Raw genomic sequence first — 22,422 nt, forward strand, 5'->3', positions numbered from 1 at the left:
TTTATATGTTGGCTAGGCCTTCTATAAGTCAACAAATTCACCTTATTAGCGTAAAATAAATATGCTCTAGGCTATGCCGAGCCGTGGTCAGGTCCATTCGGGTCCACTCGTGTCTATCAGCTATAGTTACATAGACCTGATGACAATCAAACAGGACCCAACCCGGACCCGAGGGAAATGTTTGACCCTGCTCGGGTCCCAGGTCGGGTCTCGGATATTCGGGTTCGGGTGGACCCGTGAAGACCTCTACTACGCATCCAAAGTGATGTGGTGAAGGTCTGGTCACCACAGACCTGCCAGGAAATGCATCACTGCAGTACAGACAGGAGACACACCCCACTCATCAAACACACCCTATGCCTCAAATAGGTATGGTAGAACTTAGGTTTGAATGAGTTAAAAAAGAAACAAATCAGTTTTATAAGCCACCTGTGTAAACCAGAGCACTACATGTGTTGTATAAACAGTGCGACTCCGTGGAGTGTTGTACAGTGGCTTGCGAAAGTATTCACCCCCCTTGCCATTTTTCCTATTTTGTTGCCCTACAACCTGGAATTAAAATTGATTTTGTGAGTGACCCACACTACACACAATAGATGAACTGCCTCACAGCTGCTCCTACAGCCCAGGCAGCAGCTGAAAATCCCAGCCCAGCATACTACAGTCTTGGCTTACAGTGTAGTAGACCTGTCCTGTTGTCATAGGGAACAGCCTTAACCAGTCAAGACAAGAAGAACACGGAGGCTGACTGCTCTTCAATCAGCATTCAGCGCACTAAATCCTCTGCTGGCTGGCTGGCTTGCTAAATGATGAGTATGATTCATGGCTGACAGCACAGAAACACTCCGGTCCTTTACAGCAGTTTTCAAAAACGCCTCCTATACAGGGCATACAGTGGCTTGCGAATGTATTCACCCGCCTTGGCATTTTTCCTATATTGTTGCCTTACAACCTGGAATTAAAACAGATTTTTTTGGGGTTTGTATAATTTCATTTACACAACATGCCTACCACTTTGAAGATGCAAAATATTGTTTATTGTGAAACAAACAAGAAATAAGACAAAAAAAAACAGAAAACTTGAGCGTGCATAACTATTCACCCCCCCCAAAGTCAATACTTTGTAGAGCCACCGTTTGCAGCAATTACAGCTGCAAGTCTCTTGGGGTATGTCGCTATAAGCTTGGCACATCTAGCCACTGGGATTTTTGCCAATTTTTCAAGGCAAAACTGCTCCAGCTCCTTCAAGTTGGATGGGTTCCGCTGGTGTACAGCAATCTTTAAGTCATACCACAGATTCTCAATTGGATTGAGGTCTGGGCTTTGACTAGGCCATTCCAAGACATTTAAATGTTTCCCCTTAAACCACTCAAGTGTTGCTTTAGCAGTATGCTTAGGGTCATTGTCCTGCTGGAAGGTGAACCTCCTTCCCAGTCTCAAATCTCTGGAAGACTGAAACAGGTTTCCCTCAAGAATTTCTCTGTATTTAGTGCCATCCATCATTCCTTCAATTCTGACCAGTTTCCCAGTCCCTGCCTATGAAAAACATCACCACAGCATGATGCTGCCACCACCATGCTTCACTGTGGGGATGGTGTTCTCGGGGTGATGAGAGGTGTTAGGTTTGGGCCAGACATAGCGTTTTCCTTGATGGCCAAAAAGCTCAATTTTAGTCTCATCTGACCAGAGTACCTTCTTCCATATGTTTGGGGAGTCTCCCACATGCCTTTTGGTGAACACCAAACGTGTTTGCTTATTTTTTTCTTTAAGCAATGAATTTTTTCTGGCCACTCTTCCGTAAAGCCCAACTCTGTGGAGTGTACGGCTTAAAGTGGTCCTATGGACAGATACTCCAATCGCTGTGGAGCTTTGCAGCTCCTTCAGGGTTATCTTTGGTCTCTTTGTTGCCTCTCTGATTAATGCCCTCCTTGCCTGGTCTGTGAGTTTTGGTGGGTGGCCCTCTCTTGGCAGGTTTGTTGTGGTGCCATATTCTTTCAATTTTTTAATAATGGATTTAATGGTGCTCTATTTATTTTTTAGAATTTTTTGAAACAAGTTTTATTTTTCATTTCACTTCACCAATTTCGACTATTTTGTGTATTACATGAAATCCAAATAAAAATCCATTTAAATTACAGGTTGTAATGCAATAAAATAGGAAAAACGCCAAGGGGGATGAATAATTTTGCAAGGCACTGTATGTAGAGCTGTAAACGATCAAACATTTAATGGGGTTGAGTGATACAGAAACCTACAAAGGTGTGCCTGCCAAACACACTTTCATTATTTTGCTGTCAGCACTTTTTATTTCTGGATAATGCAAACTGTGTGGGAAGCCAAGGGTCTGGAAACTCAACACATGACTGACAACCTGCCTACTAACTAATTCAAATAACATCAATGTCAATTTTCCTGTGAGGTGGACTTTCTGGAAGACATACACTACCGTTCAAAAGTTTGGGGTCACTTAGAAATGTCCTTGTTTTCGAAAGAAAAGCAATTTCCGGGATGCTGACCTTCTAGGCAGAGTTGCAAAGAAAAAGCCATATCTCAGACTGGCCAATAAAAAGAAAAGATTAAGATGGGCAGTCTGAGATATGGCTTTTTCTTTGCAACTCTGCCTAGATGGTCAGCATCCTGGAGTCGCCTCTTCACTGTTGACGTTGAGACTGGTGTTTTGCGGGTACTATTTAATGAAGCTGCCAGTTGAGGACCTGTGAGGCGTCTGTTTCTCAAACTAGACAATCTAATGTATTTGTCCTCTTGCTCAGTTGTGCACCGGGGCCTCCCACTCCTCTTTCTATTCTGGTTAGAGCCAGTTTGCGCTGTTCTGTGTAGTGAGTAGTACACAGCGTTGTACGAGATCTTCAGTTGCTTGGCAATTTCTCGCATGGAATAGCCTTCATTTCTCAGAACAAGAATAGACTGACAAGTTTCAGAAGAAAGTTATTTGTTTCTGCCCATTTTGAGCCTGTAATCGAACCCAAAATTGCTGACGCTCCAGATACTCAACTAGTCTCAAGAAGGCCAGTTTTATTGCTTCTTTAATCAGCACAACAGTTTCAGCTGTGCTAACATAATTGCAAAAGGGTTTTCTAATGATCAATTAGCCTTTTAAAATGATAAACATGGATTAGCAAACACAACTTGCCATTGGAAAACAGGACTGATGGTTGATGATAATGGGCCTATGTACGCCTATGTAGATATTCCATTAAAAATCAGCCATTTCCAGCTACAATAGCCATTTACAACATTAACAATGTCTACACTGTATTTCTGATCAATTTGATGTTATTTTAATGGACAAAAAAAATGATTTTCTTTCGAAAGCAAGGACATTTCTAAGTGACCCCAAACTTTTGAATGGTAGCGTAAATCTGGAAATACAGGAAACCTCATCACCATCACCTTTTTTACTAGAACAGCAGAAAGAACCAACATCCTGATATGAACTGAATATGTTGTGCTTCGATATAAGCCACATGTCTTGGCAAGGGCCAAGGGGAAAACACATCTGATTTCGACTTCAGGCTCTTAAAGCAGGAAAAGAGACATTCAGGAGCACATAACTGAGAATCTCAAGAGTGCCCTCATCTCAGAAAAATATCCATGAGAGAATCTCACTAACCCGTTTTCACGTTCAACAATGCTGTGATTTCATCTCAGTCTGATGTTTAAAGAAAACAGCTGGACTTCTATTAGATTGTCTCTATGATAAAGATGACTAGACCAGGAGGCCATAGTCTGTTGAAACAAAGCTGTCCGTTCATTACCCAATGGAGTACAGAGAGCTTTGCGAAGGTGACACATACCCAAACAACACTAAGCCATTGACTCACCAGTGTTTACGGATCCACATAATTCTGCACCATCTGTGATACTCAGGGCTGGTGCTCTGCCTGATTTAACAAGCTAATAGCAACAGCACAATGACAAACAACACACATAGCTAAAACCTTAAGCACTACAGCACTAATAAAACAAAGTCTCTCAGGTAGAACAACATTTGGCTAAAACATTGACAGCAACAACGAAAGAGTCTCCTCTCATTGACATTTACACTCCAACTGACTGCAGAACCAGTTGCACCTCCCTTCACCTTTCCACAAGGAATTTAGGAAAGGAATAGAAAAAAGGCAATGAACTTCTGACCTGTCATACAGACTATGGAGGAAGCTCTGAAGCTTGGGGGCAACTAGAGTCCACCATCCACTCTGTCTCTCTTCCCCTCCATGTCTCACCCCGCCGTCCTATAAAACCTGCTCCCCATTTTATGGCTGCCAGATGGTAGGGAGGCCTTCTTGCCTCTGGACTTGCCTCTCCAGTCTAGTAAAACCAGTTGACCTCGGCAACATAAAAACGGGCATTTATGAAAAGGGCTTGGAACAAAACACACAAACATCCTGCCGCTGAAACAATCAACGCCATTTAGTCTCCCAGAAAGAGGCACAGAGGTGAAAATCTGCCTCTCACACATAAACACTGACGGTATATGTTTTCCACCAGATGTAGAGGCTACACCCAGGTACGGCTTTATATGTGAGAGGTTTTATTTGCGTGCCTTGGGTGAGAATACAAGTCCTTGGCAGGCTCTAAAGTTCTCCCTGAGAAACGGAGAAACAAAACAAACGCGGTAGTCTATATTCAGGTTGGAGCTGAAATCCAACAGTCCAGCTCATAGTTCACTACATTCTGTTCCAGTGCTGAGATCACCTCTCTAACAAACACACTTCATTCCCATCCACGAGATCCACCTGGGCAAGAGGGATTTAAATGAGCACTCTGGATGAAATGTAGCACATTTCAGCTCTCTTAACACTGTTTTATAAGCAGGTCATTTGGTAAAGTAAAGTTTTGGTCAAACGTTTTACAAAATTGAATTAAAAATGGCAAACAACTATAGAGGAAGTGGACTAAACCATTCCAACGTTTCTGCAACTACCTCCCCCTAACAAGCAAGGTTTGAAATATGTTCTTGTGGCTTTGAGTCAGTGTCTCTTATCACCGAGTGAAATTTTAAATTGCATGATACAACTTAATTCCCATCCCAGGTTAGCGTGTTCAATTTAGTGTAGTATGAGAGGGTTAAAAGGGCACAGATGCCTCTATATAAAAAGGCAGGTTCAATCAATGGCTTCCTTTTACTGCTAATCAATTGAAGTGATTATCTGCTCTTCCAATAACAACTGCTTTCCCCCTCCTCACCTCAGATGCCCCTCCTTCTCTCTCCTTTATTTGTTCTAGCAGTTGCAAACTAACATTTATGTCCTGCAATTCAACCTGACCTCCAGGCAACCCATGGTCCTGCCCCTGCCATGGCTGCCTAAGCCATTAGAGCTAGATGTGACTTCAGGCTATTAGTGTGATAAAAGTTTACTGTCTCTCCAGCCACTCTACAAGGCTGCTGTTAAAACGCCTGCTGGATTCTCAACTAGTCTATGGGACCGCTCTCTCACACTACTAGCCCAAAGACAGCCAGATATATAGTTTGTTGGGGTGGCATTTGGTCAAGACACACATACTTTAAATGAGTACAATTGTGGTCATTTCAAAACAAAAGATTATGCTGATTGCACTTAAACTGTTATTATTATTTTTTTTATTTGCATTGGGGTCACAAACGCTCAAGTACCTCCTAAAAAAATGAAAAATAACAAAAATAATAAAAGAAAAGTGGTAAAAACACAAACATAACACAAATGGCTGTGGCTCTAGTCTAGCGTGAGTTTGACTGTATCTTGGCGTTGCTGTGTATGTATAAAGGGGGACTGGGGTGGGGGTATGTGCTGTGTATGTATAAAGGGGGACTGGGGTGGGGGTATATGCTGTGTATGTATAAAGGGGGACTGGGGTGGGGGTATGTGCTGTGTATGTATAAAGGGGGACTGGGGTGGGGGTATGTGCTGTGTATGTATAAAGGGGGACTGGGGTGGGGGTATATGCTGTGTATGTATAAAGGGGGACTGGGGTGGGGGTATGTGCTGTGTATGTATAAAGGGGGACTGGGGTGGGGGTATGTGCTGTGGTGCTGTGTTTCTCTTGTACTGTCTGAGTTGTGGGCAGCCAGACTATATAACTGCAACCTCAGCACTTCTCTCCATATTCTCCAGTTTCAAGCCAAGCGAGAGAACAAAGGCAGTGAGCTAAACGGCTGCAGAGGGAATGTGGACAGACAGACAGACAGACAGACAGAACGCCAGCGAGACAGACAGAACGCCAGAGAGACAGACAGAGGCATATAGAAGAGAAGTGCCTTCACTTCTCTTGCCTTCAATAACGAGCGCTGCCTGGTACAGTCAGTCTATGACAGAGTCCTCCTCGCTGTCGGACAACGGAAATAAAACCCATGCATCCGTTTTCCAGTAAGACTTCAGTTCTGCTCTGGCTGCTGGAGCTCACTGCTTACCATTTTTCAACAAGATAAAAGGAAACCATAGCATACCGGGAATTGTCACAGACACATTTTTTGATACTGCAAATGACCTTGAACATAATTATATTGGTACTAAAACATTCACTCGAGACTTATCTTTTTCATAATAATTTAGAAAACGTACATTGAAAGTCTCTAATTGTGCTGTTTGAGACTTGCCTTAGTTAGAAAGGCTGTTTTGGGCAGCTGTTGGTAGATTTAATGTGTGCTTGTGTCCGTGCTGGTCTATGCCAGCCCTGCCCCATCAAGGCCCAACCCAGTACATCATGTGTTTCCACTTTACCGATAGGGTGGAAATGACCTCAGCGCTGTAAAAGATGACAGGGGTGCTAGCACTGCTCACCAGATGTGAGGAGAAAGAGAGAGGAGGAAGGAGAGAGAAAACCATTCGCCTGAAGAATTTACTGCAAACCCCTGAGGAGCCCTGTGATTGAGGGTTCAAGTCCAGTTCCAGAGGTTTCTGGTCTATCTCAGCAGCACTCAGCCACAGGGAAGACAGCCTGCTAGCCTGCTGAGGTACACACACACACTCACTCACACAGATACACACACACACACACACTTACTCACAGACACACAACCAAAAATCCCACTGTCACTCCATCCGCACTCCACTGCACCTGCCAGACACACAAAAGCCACTTCCTCCCACTGTGTCCGGCCAAGGTCCTTTATCCCATTTATTGCAGCCTGCACCACAACAAAAGAAGAGAAATTAGGGAGCTGGGCTGATGATAGGGTGACTAATCCCATTGGAGAGACTCATTCTATCAACAGCCTGTACAGTTAAGCAGCTGAATGGCTTGAATTAAATATGGACATGCAGAGATGGGAGTCTTGGTGGAGATGGGCCCCAACAAGGCCCTGTCATAGCTCTGGAATAATCCATACATTCCATTTGGGACACAGACTGACCTACTCTATTGTTGTCTCTGTCATGGGTAATTTCACTACTGTAACTGTATATCATTGTATTAACATTTTCCCCAACCTTTATCAGTGAAATCAGAACGTTCCTTAACATAAAGGTAACCTATCTCTCACTTAATCCCTATTCCATCTGCTTATTCACTTTCTCCCTCTCAGGAGATCCTTCATTCATCTTCTCCATTGCCAAATGGCACATTACATCCAGAATGGTCAGGTCACTGCACCTTCAATAGCAGTTGGATACTCTGTCTCTTCTCCTCACTATGCAGCAGATTAAGCTGTTGGTTCCAAAAGGAGAGGTGATTACCCAGTTTATATGATGATCATCTGAAAAGCAGCTTGGGGTTTTTTAAAATGATGTTTAAGTTAACCTCTCCCCTGACACCGTCCCATTCCCTGCCTTAAGACACTGGGCTTATAAGAGACTCCACACTGGGCATATAATAGACTCCTCATTATGGGATAAAGGGCAAGCCTGAATCCAAGCTCTATTTCAGGCTGAGCCAGTCTGTGTCTCCCTGCCGTGCCTGGCCAGGCCCAGTGACCTGCTTGAAATAAAGCCAGCCATACGCCCGTCAACGCCACCGGCTCACACAGCCCCACTGGGCAGACCAGACAGAGGAGGGCAGCTCCAGCTAAGGGCCCCACCCTGGTAGGGCCACCGCCTCATCTCAGGCCCCTGCAGAGGGAGGAAGCTCTCTCTCGCTCTCTCTGAGCCTATAGTATCCCCATCTGTGCGCCTATCTCTCTAACTGCGAGCGCCGCCATGCCAGGGAGGGAGCGAGGGAGTGTGTGGGGGGATTAAAGGAGAGAGACAGAGCACTGCTCCGGTGAGTAATCGGAAATGGCATGTCTTCAACGACACATCATGGCTTTTGAATAAGGGCACTTCCTGTGAGAGACAGTAGAAACAAAAGAGAGAGAAAGGTCCGACTGAGCAGATGCTTTAAGGGTAAAGGGCACAGTAACGGGGGTGACCATGACGGACCCAAAGGGCCTGTAATACTGAATAAACGAGTCTACCTCAGACCAGTACAGACCAGTAGAATAGAGACAGCTGTGCTAAATTCATTTGATATGGGGAGCCTGCCTGCCTGCCGACAGCACTGCGCTGCCCCGGCACTGTAACTGACCATAGACAATAGCCGCTCTGCGGATCCCAAAGCTGTGGCCCAGACAAAACTAGCACAGGGGGAGATACTAGATAGCCTAGCCATGTTGTGAGGTGGTTAATAGGACTGGTTTTCTATTAGTTTGCAGGCAGGGTGGATGAGCAAAGACACCACAGTATAAGATATCAAAAGCACTGCCTTCAAGGCAGAGCAGATACACAAGATGGTAGCCTGTCCTGGTAGGATATAACAGAGTAGAAAGGGAGAGAAAAGGAGTATCCCACTCCTTCATTCAGCTAGCGGGGAGATGGAGGCAGGATACTGGGTCATCCTGACATCACCATCACCCTTTCTCTTCATTTGCAGAGGGACAGGCAGGACGATGGTGTTGGGCTCTCATCCCTCCTAAGTGAAACACTCACTGCTCACCGGCCTGTGTAGTCCAGACTGAGAAGCTTTGCGGGATAGGGTAGAGAAGGTGCTTTCTATGTTCTCTAGGGTAAAAGAGGAGTTGTGGGGAGGAGGAGGAGTTCTGTGCTGTAGGGAGAAGGAGAAGGTGGGAGGTCTGTGTAAGGAGGTTCACTGTATGTGTTGTAGGAGGAGGATGTGTGTATTCTATAGGGAAGAGGAAGATGTCTCTGTGGTGCAGGGTGGAGGAGGGTAGCCTACAGTCTCTCTGCTCTGCTGTGAGTAAGTCTATGTGGGGAGGTCTGCCTGCATGCCTGTCTGACTGTTTGTGCTGTGCTCTGCAGCTCAGCTCTGGCAAACTTTTCTCAGCCCACCAGCCAGAGAGAGAGAGTATGAAGTTCTTATTTAGCACAGGAAGAGCAGCTCTGCTTAGCAACCACATCGGCCCTCCAATCAGAGGCCTACTGTATGGAGGAGACACCAGCCTGTGTGTGTGTGTGTGTGTGTGTGTTCTGTGAGAACTCTGAATGCTGCACTCAGTTATAAAACAACATTTCACGCAAACCAGGCTTTCTAACTTAGTGATTTCTGCTATAACGTTGGCTGCTACCAGATGCATTCCTCTCCGTCACGGTCTGTTTGAATTCTGAACTGAACCCACAGTGAGATCAACGTTAATCTGTGTCAATTAATCCTAAAATAAATTATGTATATCCTGGAGAGCAGTGGTAAATCCTTAAAACATTCACTACTTTTGCTTTCAGAATCCAATTACTGTAGCGTAGCCTACAATTGACACCAGCTATAACTGGAATGATTGCATGATTCGTGAGCTATTATCCATCAAACCAGAGGCATGTACAAGATTTGGAACAAATGCTGTCTGAACATTGTGCAATCTGTTTGGTTTAGCTGCGTGAGCTAATCCTCCTGATAGCTTTGGAGGTGGTTGGTGGGTGGAGTGTAGGCGAGAGCAGAACGCCGATTTGTCATATGGCACCAGCAGGCCCTGCCTTTGCTCTGTTCTGACTGGAGCTACATTAGCACAGCTCCTATGTGGTCGGACAGATCCAAAACACAGACCAGTACTGCGGGTCAGCTCAAAGTCAGGCAAACCAAGATGGATATAATAAGTGAAAAATGTATTCTGCTGTCTGTGGCTTCAAAAAATGTAATCACTTTGAATCATCCTAATATGACTAAGCCTGTGTGTGTCGCTGCAGCAAGCCAGTGCGGAAGACATGTTCTTATATTTCTGATTCCTGTTCTCTAATAAGCAAATAAGCAAAATTCCAGACAGAGTTAGCAGCAGTAACTATTACAGAACATGTTAGTGGATCAGGGACAGACAGGAGGGAAGTGGAACGGTACAGTTTCCCCAAAACCCATCCAGGCATCTGTTCTCAGCATGACTACAGTCACAGTTACTGTTAATCTACTCCTCCTCTACACCTCCTCCATACCTTCTCTTCCACCCTAATCTCCTTCTTCTCTGACTGACTAGCACACCACCTTTAGAGAACTTACACTGCATTAAAAAACCCTGTCTCATCTATTTTTCATAGTATATGAAAAGTGGGAATAATGCTGTGAGCTCTGCTTGTCGCTATAGTTTCAGGTTAGTGTGCATGCTTTTGCAGCAGACTGACCAGTCAGTGGCGACTGGCTGCCCAACATGGAACAGGATGCCATTGGCACAGACAGACACAGCAAAGCGCTCAGTCATAGGTTCTCTTTCAATTATTCGTTTAGACATCTCACGTGTGGGGTTCGCTAAAGACCGCCTACTCTCGGAAGTACCTATCAAAAGCGTCTGTTGGAGACAGACAGGTAGAATGGCGAATGAGGTGAGCCCCTCACCTACCTTAAAAGGAGCACTCTCCCGCCCTCTGGTTATTCTCGCTTCTCTTCCTCACGAAGAGCATTTATCTAGATCTTCTAGATCCCTGTTTTCCTGCTTAACTGCTCACAAGTGAACCGAGAAGGATATCGCAGGTCTTCCGACCCTGTCGAGAGGTTGAGTACTAACCGGAAAGGTTTTTGTTTCGTGTAGAAGTTCCTTTTCTACTTATCAGTCTCCGTTGGTAGCTAGCGTCACGGCTAGCTATTGAGACTCGGTTAGCCCACTCTGCAAGGCTAACTTGGATAGCTCGCTGAGAGGCAAGCTAACCTCACTAGCATACCCTACCTGCAACATGGTAGCATTGATAGCTCCCGTCTCTCGTCTAGTTTAACCTACATTTGCCCGTTGTGTTAACTAGACCGACCGTCCCAGCCTTCACAACGCCGTTGGTCACGAGAGCACTCTATCTGAAGGCTAACTCTGCCCCCACGCGGTTTCCGTCAGCTAGCACTGAGCTAGCCACGGAACACCTTCAACACGAGCTGCTAGCTAGCTAACGCCCCACTAGCCTCATGGCTATAGTGTTATATGGTGCTCATTATGGCTAGCTGTTAGCCGCAAGGCTTCTAACTAGCTAGCTTAGTACGCCGTTTACATAAGCAACTATTTTCTAGATACCAGCCGCAAGGTACTAGCTAGCTTGCGCCGTCTACAAGTTGTTCTTACGACACAGGCGTTGCTCTGTCCCCCTAGCAAGCCTTGTTCCTGACAATGGCCACTGCTATCCCATCCCAAGACAAGCCTAGCACTCAAATTCCATGATTGCGGAGAAAGATTTCCACCCTCTATGCATCAATTGCTTGGGTAAGGAACATGCCCAAGAGATCTTCAAGGACCCTGAGTCCTGTGAGCACTGCAGACTGCTGACGAGGGCAGGTCTGATGAGAGGAGGCTTAAACATGCTTTTATCTCGATAGCCCCTCTTGCCTTCGAGCCAACAGCAACAGCTGAGGTTCAGCTCTCTGCCACCAAGCCCAGTTGGGGCGAGGTAATGGATAGCCTCGACTCCCTCGCCTCATTGTCTGATGACGTAGTATCAGGGGAAGGTGAGTTAGGGGATATCCTCGAGATAGTCCGCATCTCCTGCGCTGATGACCCCATTCTCCCGCCCTCTCAGGCCCGCAGACCTAACGGCCCTGAGAGCAGTGGATGTGCCCCTCCTCCAGTGGAGTTTGGGCTCCTTCATGTCGACAATGAGAGCCCCTTCTCCTGTAGGGGCTCATGGCCTGTTAAGGGACCTATACGATGGGAAGAGACTCCCGTCCCATACCCGATAAGGGAACTGCTCCCCACAGTACCAGCTTGCCCCATGGAAGTTTTTGTTGCAAGGGGTACCCTAAGCCTGGTTTACCACCTCAAAAGTGGACCTCATTGATGCCCCAGTGACACCCAAGGAGTTGTTCGGGCCCACTGTCGCCGCCATGTGGCAGAAGTGTGACATGCGCAAAAAGAAGGTGAGGCCTTCAACTTCTGCCTGCCCCGCAGACCCGGGCCCCATTGCAGCCTGTTGGTTACTGCATCTCACCCCAGTCTTACAGCTGGGAAGGAGCAACAAGCTGGCCTTGGGGGACAGAGGTCCCCAGCGACACAGCGGTCTGCCAAAACACAGGCTCCTGAACCAACCAAACTTGTAGAGAAGCAGTCTTACGCTGCAGCCGCAGCAAGGATCCACCCCTCTAACCCTCCTAAGGGAGGTAAGAAGGGTCGGCCAGCCTAGGGCGGAGCCCTGGCAGGGTCTACGGCTCTCTGCCCTACCCCTCTGTCTTCGGGTTTAACCGTTTCTACTCCTTCCCTTCTCTGAGTTTCGCAGAAGTGGGAAGGCAGGGCTGCGTAAAGTTCAAAACCCTATTCTCTGTGCAGCAGCTCACTTGTGTGGCCGTTCTCACATGAGAAAATGGGGAAGACTCACTTTGCTCTCCTGTTCTATGGGAGGACAGGTTTCCAGGGCTCACTGGGAAACCCCCTTAGCCCTTTTTAAGATTCTGAGGGGCGTTTTTTCTCTCTACACTCTTACATAAAAAGGTGCTTCCACAGAGGGTTCTACATGGAACTCAAAAGAGTTCTACCTGGAACACCTTTTTTTTAAGAGTGTAAATGGCAAAGACCACTTGGCTCTGTTATGGAGAACTCTCTCCGTTGACCTAGAGATCAGTCAGAGCCCCAGACAGGCGTCAGAGCCCCAGACAGCTATCTGCTACTCCCCAATCCACAAAGTCTCGGCTTTTCATCATCCCGTTTTTTTTAGAAGGGCTAGAAGGGCCTTCTCCTACAGAGGAGTTTACCTCTTGAGGACTGTTTCATTAAACTGAGATTGTGTACGCCTTGAATTGGGCATCCCCTCACTTTGTTATGAGTTTTTGTTGGTTATTCGAAAATAATAATTGGAAGATAACTTAAGGTTACTTGCGTAACCCCGGTTCTCTGATATTATGAGTGAGATATCTCACTGCATTCCCCTGCTCGCAAGAGCGTGAGGAAGAGAAGCATGCTCCTTTTAAAGGGAGGTGAGGGTCTTACCTCATTCGCCACTCTACCTGTCTGTCTCCAACCTTTTACCCACGCACAACCCAAATAAACAAGACATTAAGTAAGGGGAATAGCTGCTCTTCACAGCCTCTGAAAGGCAGGGCTCTGGAACAAAGGAGGGGGCATGTCTTTAGCACCCATCACAGAACTCCAGCTGACGCCCTTTTAACATGGGGTCAGCCCCTGGAGAATAGAGGGCAAGACCCCGGTGAGCTCCTCACACCCCACTTTCTGACACACTGCCCCCCACTCGCCTTCAATCACAGAAGAGATGACATGATGCACTTCTCTGGGGAGCTGGTGGTCAGTGGGCCATATTTTCAAAAAATGATTTAGAGAAGAGGCAAATTAACAGAGCTCCAAACAATGAATTCTACCAACACTCTGGACTGGATGTATTATCCACTGAATTATGTGTCTGTTTAGGGACTAGGCTATGGTTTAGGTTGGACTGGAGGCAGGGGTTGGAGATACTGAGTCTGGGTCTGACTTGGCTATTCCGTTTAGGGGAGGTGCTGGTCAGTGAGGAGGTGTGTCGGGTCAGTGGTGGTCAGATGGGGCTGACCAGGGGCCGGGCCAGGGGCTGGGGGGATGCACCATGTGTGCTCTCAGGGCTTTCCAGAGGTCAGCAGACAGATGGGAATGGAAATGAGCTGGCAGTGAGCTCATTTTAAACTTCCAGCCCAGCTGATCCAGGCATAACACATAACCCACTTACATGCACATACTGCACACACACTCATATATACCCCCTCACACACACATGAATACAACGGTCCCCGATTCAAATGTTTAAGATGAGAGTGCATTGGTCCGCGGGAGCCCAAACCGATCCAAATGAAGCATGCATTGGTAAAAAAATTAAAATTCAAGGGCCTCCCGAGTGGCGCAGCGGTCTAAGGCGTTGCAGTGCTTGAGGCGTCACTACAGACTTAGGTTCGATCCCAGGCTGTGTTACAGCCGGCCGTGACTGGGAGACTCATGAGGTGGCGCACAATTGGCCCAGGGTTAGGGGAGGGTTTGGCCGGCAGGGATGTCCTTGTCCCATTGTGCTCTAGCGACTCCTTGTGGCGGACCGGGTGCCTGCAAGCTGACTTCAGACGCCAGTTGTACGGTGTTTCCTCTGACACATTGGTGTGGCTGGCTTCTGGGTTATGCGAGCAGTGTGTGAAGAAGCAGTTCAGGTTCGTGTTTTGGAGGATGCATGGCTCTCGACCTTCGCCTCTCCCGAGTCCGTACGGGAGTTGCAGCGATGGGACAAGACTGTAACTACCAATTGGTAAAAAAAAGTAATAATCATAAACGATTCAAGCGTTACAAATCGCCGGTTCACTACTGTTTTTTCCCTCATATTTCCTTTTCTGCCTTATTCCAAAAAAATACCTCTTATCTGTTGTGACTGAAATGATGTGTCCTCTCCTTCAGCCTATCAAACGTTTATACATGTAACTGCATATGACATTGATCTACATGTCAGATAACTGTATGCACAGTGCGGGAGAAGCAGCTGCTTGTGCCAACGAGACCTACCCTTTTCCTGTTCTAATATTCGTAGGCTATATCTGCGCGGCACCGTCAGATGTTTGTAAAATGGCTTTCACAACATTAAATGATAGGCTTTATTAATTGAGGGACAACCAATGTAATTTGCTGGGTCATTGTTACCAAATGCGCTGTAGAAAATTTAGTTTTACAGGCAGAGCTTTGTAGGCTACCGGAATGGACACAACTCACATCTTGCTGATTGCACATCTAACTGCTGATTGGGGCTTTTGGATTGCCAGGTTCACCATACGAAATATTTTTGGTAGTTCTGCTTTAAACAGTCAGTGCATTTAGTAATTTTTACATGAACAGGGTAAAGTTGTAATTTCATAACAAGGACAGCAATCATTTTTGCAAGCCTCACAGGTTGGAACAGGAGAAGAGAGCAGCTCTCCTCCATAAAGTTCCAAACGGTCAAAACCATTCGCTTTTGGGACAGGGGTGAAATCCAAAATGGTGTTATATTAATTGGCTATGTATGTCATAGCTAATTTCTAATGATAAATATTGACATATTACTAGCTCAAAACATTTTAATCTCCTATATGACAAGTGAATCAGTGGGTGATGAGGATTTCAGATAAAGTGACCATGCAAAAACATAAATTGCCCCCCCTAATCAGATAATGGTAAATGCTCAGTCTGCCCTATGGCTCAGCCCATACACTACATCATTCATTCACACACACACACACACACACACACACACACACACACACACACACACACCCACACACACACACACACACACAGGGCCACTCAGCTCAGAGAAGTCAGCTCAGACAGATCCAGCTCAGCTGCACTAATCAAATGGAATCACACCGAATCGTTTCAAACTAAAAGGATCGTTCCTGTATCGTTTCGGAGTCCATGTATCTGGATGCGTATCGAATCGTGCTTGTTAGGAGAGACGCACATCCCTAGTAAACAAAGACACGCTCATACACACATCACCAAACAGACACACTGTCTCGCTAGCCATGAGCTGCACACACCCACACAAAAGCACACAGATACAACACACAGCGTTCCTCTCCACCAAGTGACTACTCAGTTGATTGGTTTGGTCCCAGGTTTGAGGCTAATTTGATGTGAGCAGAAAAATGGGATGAGAAATGGCATAAATTGGCCTCACATGAAGAGGTTTAATTTGATTAAGTAAGGACTACATGGGTCTCCAGAGTCCACTTCCTCTCTCCACTCAGTCACAAGATTAATGCTATTGCCCTTACCTCTTAAACATATACTGAGAAATATTGGAAAATGATAGGGAAGAAAATCATGATTTTTGTAATTCCTCACAAAACCGTACTTTATGTAATTTTCTTACCAAACAGAAGAACAGGCAGAATTATATTTTGTATATTGACAATATTTGGTGTATCATATAGGTTTATATTGTATTCTGGTATACTAACTCTCATTATTTGGTGTATAATTTAGGTTTATATTGTATTCTGGTGTACTAACTCTCATTATTTTGTGTATCATATAGGTTAATATTGTATTCTGGTGTACTAACACTCATTATTTGGTGTATCATATAGGTTTATATTGTATTCTGGTGTACTAACTCTCATTACTTATTTCCTGTATGATGGAGACTGGTGGACTATGTTTTTGTTTTGTTTGCATGGTTGGTAATGTAGTTGGGAATAACGTTTGTTATTTGTATTTATTTATTTGCTGTGTCTCTCTGTCCTTTATCAGACAGCCATCTGGCCAGTGGACTGGACACAAGGACATCTGATTGAATGCTGTGAATACAGTGGGGGTGGGTGGGGTCACTCTCTGTGGATAGAGGTCAGGTGTCACGGCCCTTTGACAACACATGTCAAGGCCCTGCCCCACTGGGCCCGCATCTTCTCAATCAGCGCCTACAGCCTCTTCTCTTCCAATCTGCCCCCAGCTGTACACTAGGCAACGGCTTAATGACCAAATGCAGGATTTGATTCAAAACAGACACAATGGTCCTCTGGTGTCATGCCCCTCTGATCCCTATCGGCTTTGTACCCGAACAATGTTATTCAACTAAATATAATGCCGTCTTTAGCTATGTAGAAACCCTGTTCAATTTTCCACAATACTTGAATGAAATAATTTGATTAAATATTATCTCACTATACTTTATTTTTAGTCAAAGAAAATACTCAAAAGTAGCAAAAAGGTGATTCTCAACTGAGCCTAGTTTACAGAGCTACATGTACAGTAGTGTAACTGAAGGCCCAGACAGACAGACAGACAGACAGACAGACAGACAGACAGACAGACAGACTGACACAGACAGACAGTGGATCCTGGACTGATTGATAAAAAAAACGACATTAGTGTTGGTCTGAGGCAGGTTAATAATATTGAGTTCTTGTTTCATCACTAGCACAGAGGCTGCTGCTGCCTATTGAAATCACTGGCCACATTAAGAAATGGAACACTAGTCACTTTAATAATGTTTACATATCTTGCACTACTCATCTCATATGTATATACTGCATTCTATTCTATAATAGTCTACTGTATCTTAGTCCATGCCGCTCTGTCATTGCTTGTCCATATACGGGCTCCCGAGTGGCGCAGTGGTCTAAGGGACTGCATCTCAGTGCTTGAGGTGTCACTACAGACCCCCTGGTTTGATTCCAGGCTGTATCACAACCGGCCGTGATTGGGAGTCCAATAGGGCGGTGCACAATTTGACCGGTGTAGGCCGTCATTGTAAATAAGAATTTGTTCTTAACTGACTTGCCTAGTTAAATAAAGGGATATTTTTCTTAAATGTCCTTAATAGTTTTGTGTGTATTGGGTATATGTTGGGAAATTGTTAGATATTACTTGTTAGATATTACTGCACTGTCGGAGCTAGAAGCACAAGCATTTCGCTACACCCGCAATAACATCTGCTAAACACGTGTATGTGACAAATAACATTTGATTTGATTTGATTATTGTAAAAATGTACCTGGTCAATGACCACCCGTAGGTGATCGTTGAGAGCCCAACAATACAGGAAATGCTGAGGTCTTGTATAGCAGACCTAAAAATGCTTAGTCCTGGCTGGTTCCACCCCTCCCGGTAGATCAGGGCATCATAAGCTACCTTGTGTTCATACAAACAAGTGATAACGTTACTCCTTTCTGCTGATAGCATTGTCTATCGCTACACCCGCTATAACATCTGCTAAACACGCGTATGTGACAATGTAAATAACATTTGATTTGATTTGATTTGATTTGGGTAAGCGAGCCAAGGCTGGCTGCTGGCGGCTGTCCGGCCTCTCACCAGCTTCCTGTCAGAGTGATGTATGGGAGCTCTGGTGTGCTGTTCCCTAAGGACTAGGCCTGACTGTCTGCTAACTGGGACACTACTGACAGTGAACCATGGCAGGCAGGCAGACAGACACACACACATCCACCACTCCCCCACCCCACCCCACGCCCCCTGATGATGCCTGCCTGCCTCAGCTCTGTCTGTATATATTTCATTAGACACTCAAAGGCTGTCAGCAGAGACCTCACAGCTTTGGAAAATATGAAACACACTGACCATATATCATGACATGATGACTACAGTTGGGAGACCAGCTATAAGCCACAGGTGGTGGAGTTTTTGCCTCAGACAAAACATTTTTATTTAGTTCCGAGACTGTGGTCTAGTTTTGTTTGTCCATTTCTTAAGTCGAAATGACACAGATTAGGTTCATTTATTATTAAATGGGCATTTCCTGTGAAATTTCGGGAACTTTAGAGGGAACAATGTTACTGGGTCTCAAAATATCAATTTTACAAGCAACTTGTAAATTAAGAATTTATGGAGAAAAGAATGGAGGAAAACGTACACATGGAATCTGCAATGCAATGTAGTTTGTTAGGAACTAACTCAGGGTATTTTTGATTGGAGCCATAACAGAAGGGATGAGTATAGTGGATCTCTCTTTTCTCAACAACAAAAGGTCCTTACATCTCTTTGTAGCTAATCATTAATTAAATAATACATTGCAAACTGTCTCTGAAATACCTTGTCTGAACAGCCACCATCCCAATTGAACTGCATCAATATTCAACCAAGGCTCTCTTGGTCGAGGAAGACCTCCATTCATTTATAACTGCACAATAAAAATGCCACAATTTCGTGAGTAGCACTGCTAGTGAAATTGAAAGTCACTGGGAGGGAGATTTACGAGAAATGGCCAGTCTCCTGTTCAGAGTGGAGTTGTTACACCATGGTGATACATAGTGTCCAGTCATTAGCAGAGTCCCACTCAACAGCTGCTGTGAGCTGAGGGAAACAGCCACCATGTCTCCCCGTCCCTTTGTCCACTCCAAACGTCTGTGACCCTCGCGTGGAGCCAGGCAGAGGCAGAACAGACCGAAGGCAAGTGGTCACCCTGAAAACCTTCCACCACCACACCCCACTCAATGTGCACGTGCACACACACACACACACACACACACACACACACACACACACACACACACACACACACACACACACACACACACCACAGGGGGCTGGTGACACAGAATGAATGGAAAGGTATCTAACACCACAAAAACATGGTTTTCACATGTTTGATACCATTCCATTCACTCTATACCAGCCATTATGAAGAGCCCGTCCTGCTATATCTCCACCCACCAGTCTCCTCTGACACACACACTATGCTGTTCAACACAGCCCTTTCTCACACACATCTTGATAACCCAAAGCTCATTAAAATCTTATAACCTAACCCCAAAAATGGATTCCCCAGCCCCCCTCCCCACTTGGAGTAATAAAATATATAATTGAGGCTCCATTTGTCATATGAAGATGCCCTTGAGCTACCCTGGGGGGTTCTCGACCGGTTAACTCCCCCAAGGGGAGTGGATTGGAGGGCCACTCAGGGGTGTGATAGTTTGAGGTTCTGTTGTTTTTAATGTTCCATTTTAAAACAAATCTTTTAAATGTGAATGTGAATTTAAACCAATATACCTGCATGTGCAAAAAGACAGACAGGAAAAAATGGGAAATAAATAATGTGTGTGTGTGTGTGTATATATATATATATATATATATATATATATATATATGTGTGTGTGTGTGTGTGTGTGTGTGTGTGTGTGTGTGTGTGTGTGTGTGTGTGTGTGTGGGTGGGTGTATGTCCAATAGAACAGGGCCATTATTTAAATCATGGAAACACTGCCAATAACGAATGAATAATAACACAGGTTATTAGGTTATTACAATCAAATGAAATTTCAGTCATCAAAGACGTTTAGGCACTTTTACACACACTTTAATAAACTTGATCAGACTTACCCTGCATGATTTGTTTGAGAACTTGTTCACGTTGTCAAATGTGCCTTTGATTTCATTCAGGTGCTGCTCCAGGAGAGCCTTCTCTTCTTTCCCTGTATAGTCCGGGTCCAGGAGAACATAGGCCCGCCAGTTAGCTGAGTCGAACCCCCAGTGAACTGTCCGGTTCTCTAGTCTTTTGTGACTATGGACCACAAACTTGTGAGTGGGGTACATGAGTCTGCAGTCCATGCATTGGATACAGGCAGCATTGGGACTGGTATACAGTTCTGGGACAAATAACCCCTTACACCTACCAAAACATTCGTGGTATACTTTGAAGCTTTTTTCCGTCCTCTCCAACTCCAGGGAGCCAGACAGCTCCTTGTTGCTGTGAGGAGGGTAGGAACCACCGTAAACAAGGGCATTGCAGAGGCGCTCAGCATCCGTCTGGGTGATCAGTCCGCATGATGGGGCAGAGAAGGGTAGGATGCCCACTACTTTGAGGATCTCCAGCTGGTCCGCCGTGCACCGGGAGCAGTAGATGTGCAGGTCGTCGCACACCGAGTTGATCTGCTGAAGCGAGAAATCTCGCAGGACACTGTTGAGAATCTGCGGCAGACACAGCCGTTTTTCGCCGCCTACCACGAAACACGAAATTGGCTCGCGCTCCAGGACAGTTTCTGACCTTTCGGTGGTGTGGTCGGATGGAATGAACAACGGCCCCGACATAACTGGTGGTGTCTGGACAGGCATGGCAAGCATCAGTTCAGTTGTCTTTCCATCTTTGTTGAACAGAATTTCCTGGTGCCACCGAGCGGAGAAAGCCGCCGGTCCACCAAGAGAGCTCATGGAACTCAAATGAAACTGCTTCAGAGTTTGCTGAAGTCCGGGATGAGGCTGAAAGCTTGATGGAGCCTCCATGTTTTTGCCACTATAGAGAAGTGAGTTCAAACGTAGGCGACCTATTTTAATCAGATGTCTTCAAAATCCAGCAAAAGACTCAGTAAATCCACTGCGGCGCATTTCCATGTCACTAGAGAAGGTTACCACCGGGGCGATATCCATTTAAAAAGGAGGATAAGACACTATTGAGTTCAAATACCCTGAAACAAATTATTCCAGTCCACAGATACGTAAAGTAAATCTTTCGGACCACTCACAAAAAGAGCGTCAAAATGAAACAAATGTTATCTTCTCCACTGCAGTCTAGTCCGCACGATGTGATCCTCAAATATGGATAGTCTGCGCAGTCTGGCGCTCTCGCTCGAATGTGTGAAGTGAGTTAGCTGTACCCTCTCTCTCGCTCTCTCTCTCTCTCTGTTTGTTTGTGTCTGGTTCAGTCATTGAATCCCGGCCAGGAATGTGACTGACTCGCCGGGCTGGCTGTTCCCTCAAAGAGTTGTTCCTCCCCCTGCTACCATGGCAGCTGCAGCAGCAGCCACAAAAACATAGTAGCCTAGAGCATACAGTTTAGAAAATCTATGATCCCTCTGAAAGCCTCTGAAATGGACTGGAGAGGAAGGGTGGAGTCTGACCACAATGGGAAAAATACATTCATCTAATTTGTAACTACCTAAACTAGATCCACGGAGCCTTTATAACGCTGTGCTGATGAGACAAGGCTGCAACAATGCATGTAACACTTTTATTGATTCCAAATGGCAGTGGATTAATTCATAAATCCAGGCCTATAACAATAACTTTATTAGGCCAATGAGTAGCCTAAACAGATCCATTTCCTCTGCAGTGCTAAACAAAGAATACATTTAGTTATCAAACCCTAATTCCCAACATAATACTTCACACGAAATAAATTCCAAAATGGCCTACATTTTAGTGTTTTTACAAATTTTAATAGTCACATTAGGCAACATTATTTCAATTGGGTAATTTAGTAGCTTACAGAGACCTGCAATTACAACATATCGTAGCCGGTAACACTTAAAAATAACTTTCCTGAATATGTCTTTATGAATGCTTAGAAATGTTTATAATATGCCATTTAGCAGACGCTTTTATCCAAAGCGACTTACAGTCATGCGTGCATACGTTTTTTTTGTGTATGGGTGGTCCCGGGGATCGAACCCACTACACTGGCGTTACAAGCGCCGTGCTCTACCAGCTGAGCTACAGAAGACCACAATTTATAAAGGTTTTTTAAATTACTATATATGTTCAATGCTTATGATGAATCGTAATTCTTATAGGCTAATGCTTAGGCCTATACATGCTTATAAATGTTAATAGGCCTACATGTTTACAAATAATGAAATACTTATGTATTAATAGTT

General features: G+C 45.2%; 1 protein-coding gene across 1 annotated transcript in view; it reads right to left on the reverse strand.

Moving 5' to 3' along the window:
- skib (v-ski avian sarcoma viral oncogene homolog b) overlaps nucleotides 1-21,371 on the reverse strand; it is a 39,824-nt gene extending 18,453 nt beyond the window's left edge. The window contains exon 1 of the mRNA XM_084167118.1: nucleotides 20,153-21,371. Within this exon, the coding sequence (XP_084023244.1) occupies nucleotides 20,153-21,052 (900 nt within the window). The 5' untranslated portion in view covers nucleotides 21,053-21,371. The remainder of the gene's footprint in view (nucleotides 1-20,152) is intronic.
- Between the last annotated feature and the right edge of the window lie 1,051 nt (nucleotides 21,372-22,422).

The sequence above is a fragment of the Coregonus lavaretus genome (assembly GCF_964263955.1).
Source record: "Coregonus lavaretus genome assembly, chromosome: 8".
Taxonomy (NCBI): domain Eukaryota; kingdom Metazoa; phylum Chordata; class Actinopteri; order Salmoniformes; family Salmonidae; genus Coregonus; species Coregonus lavaretus.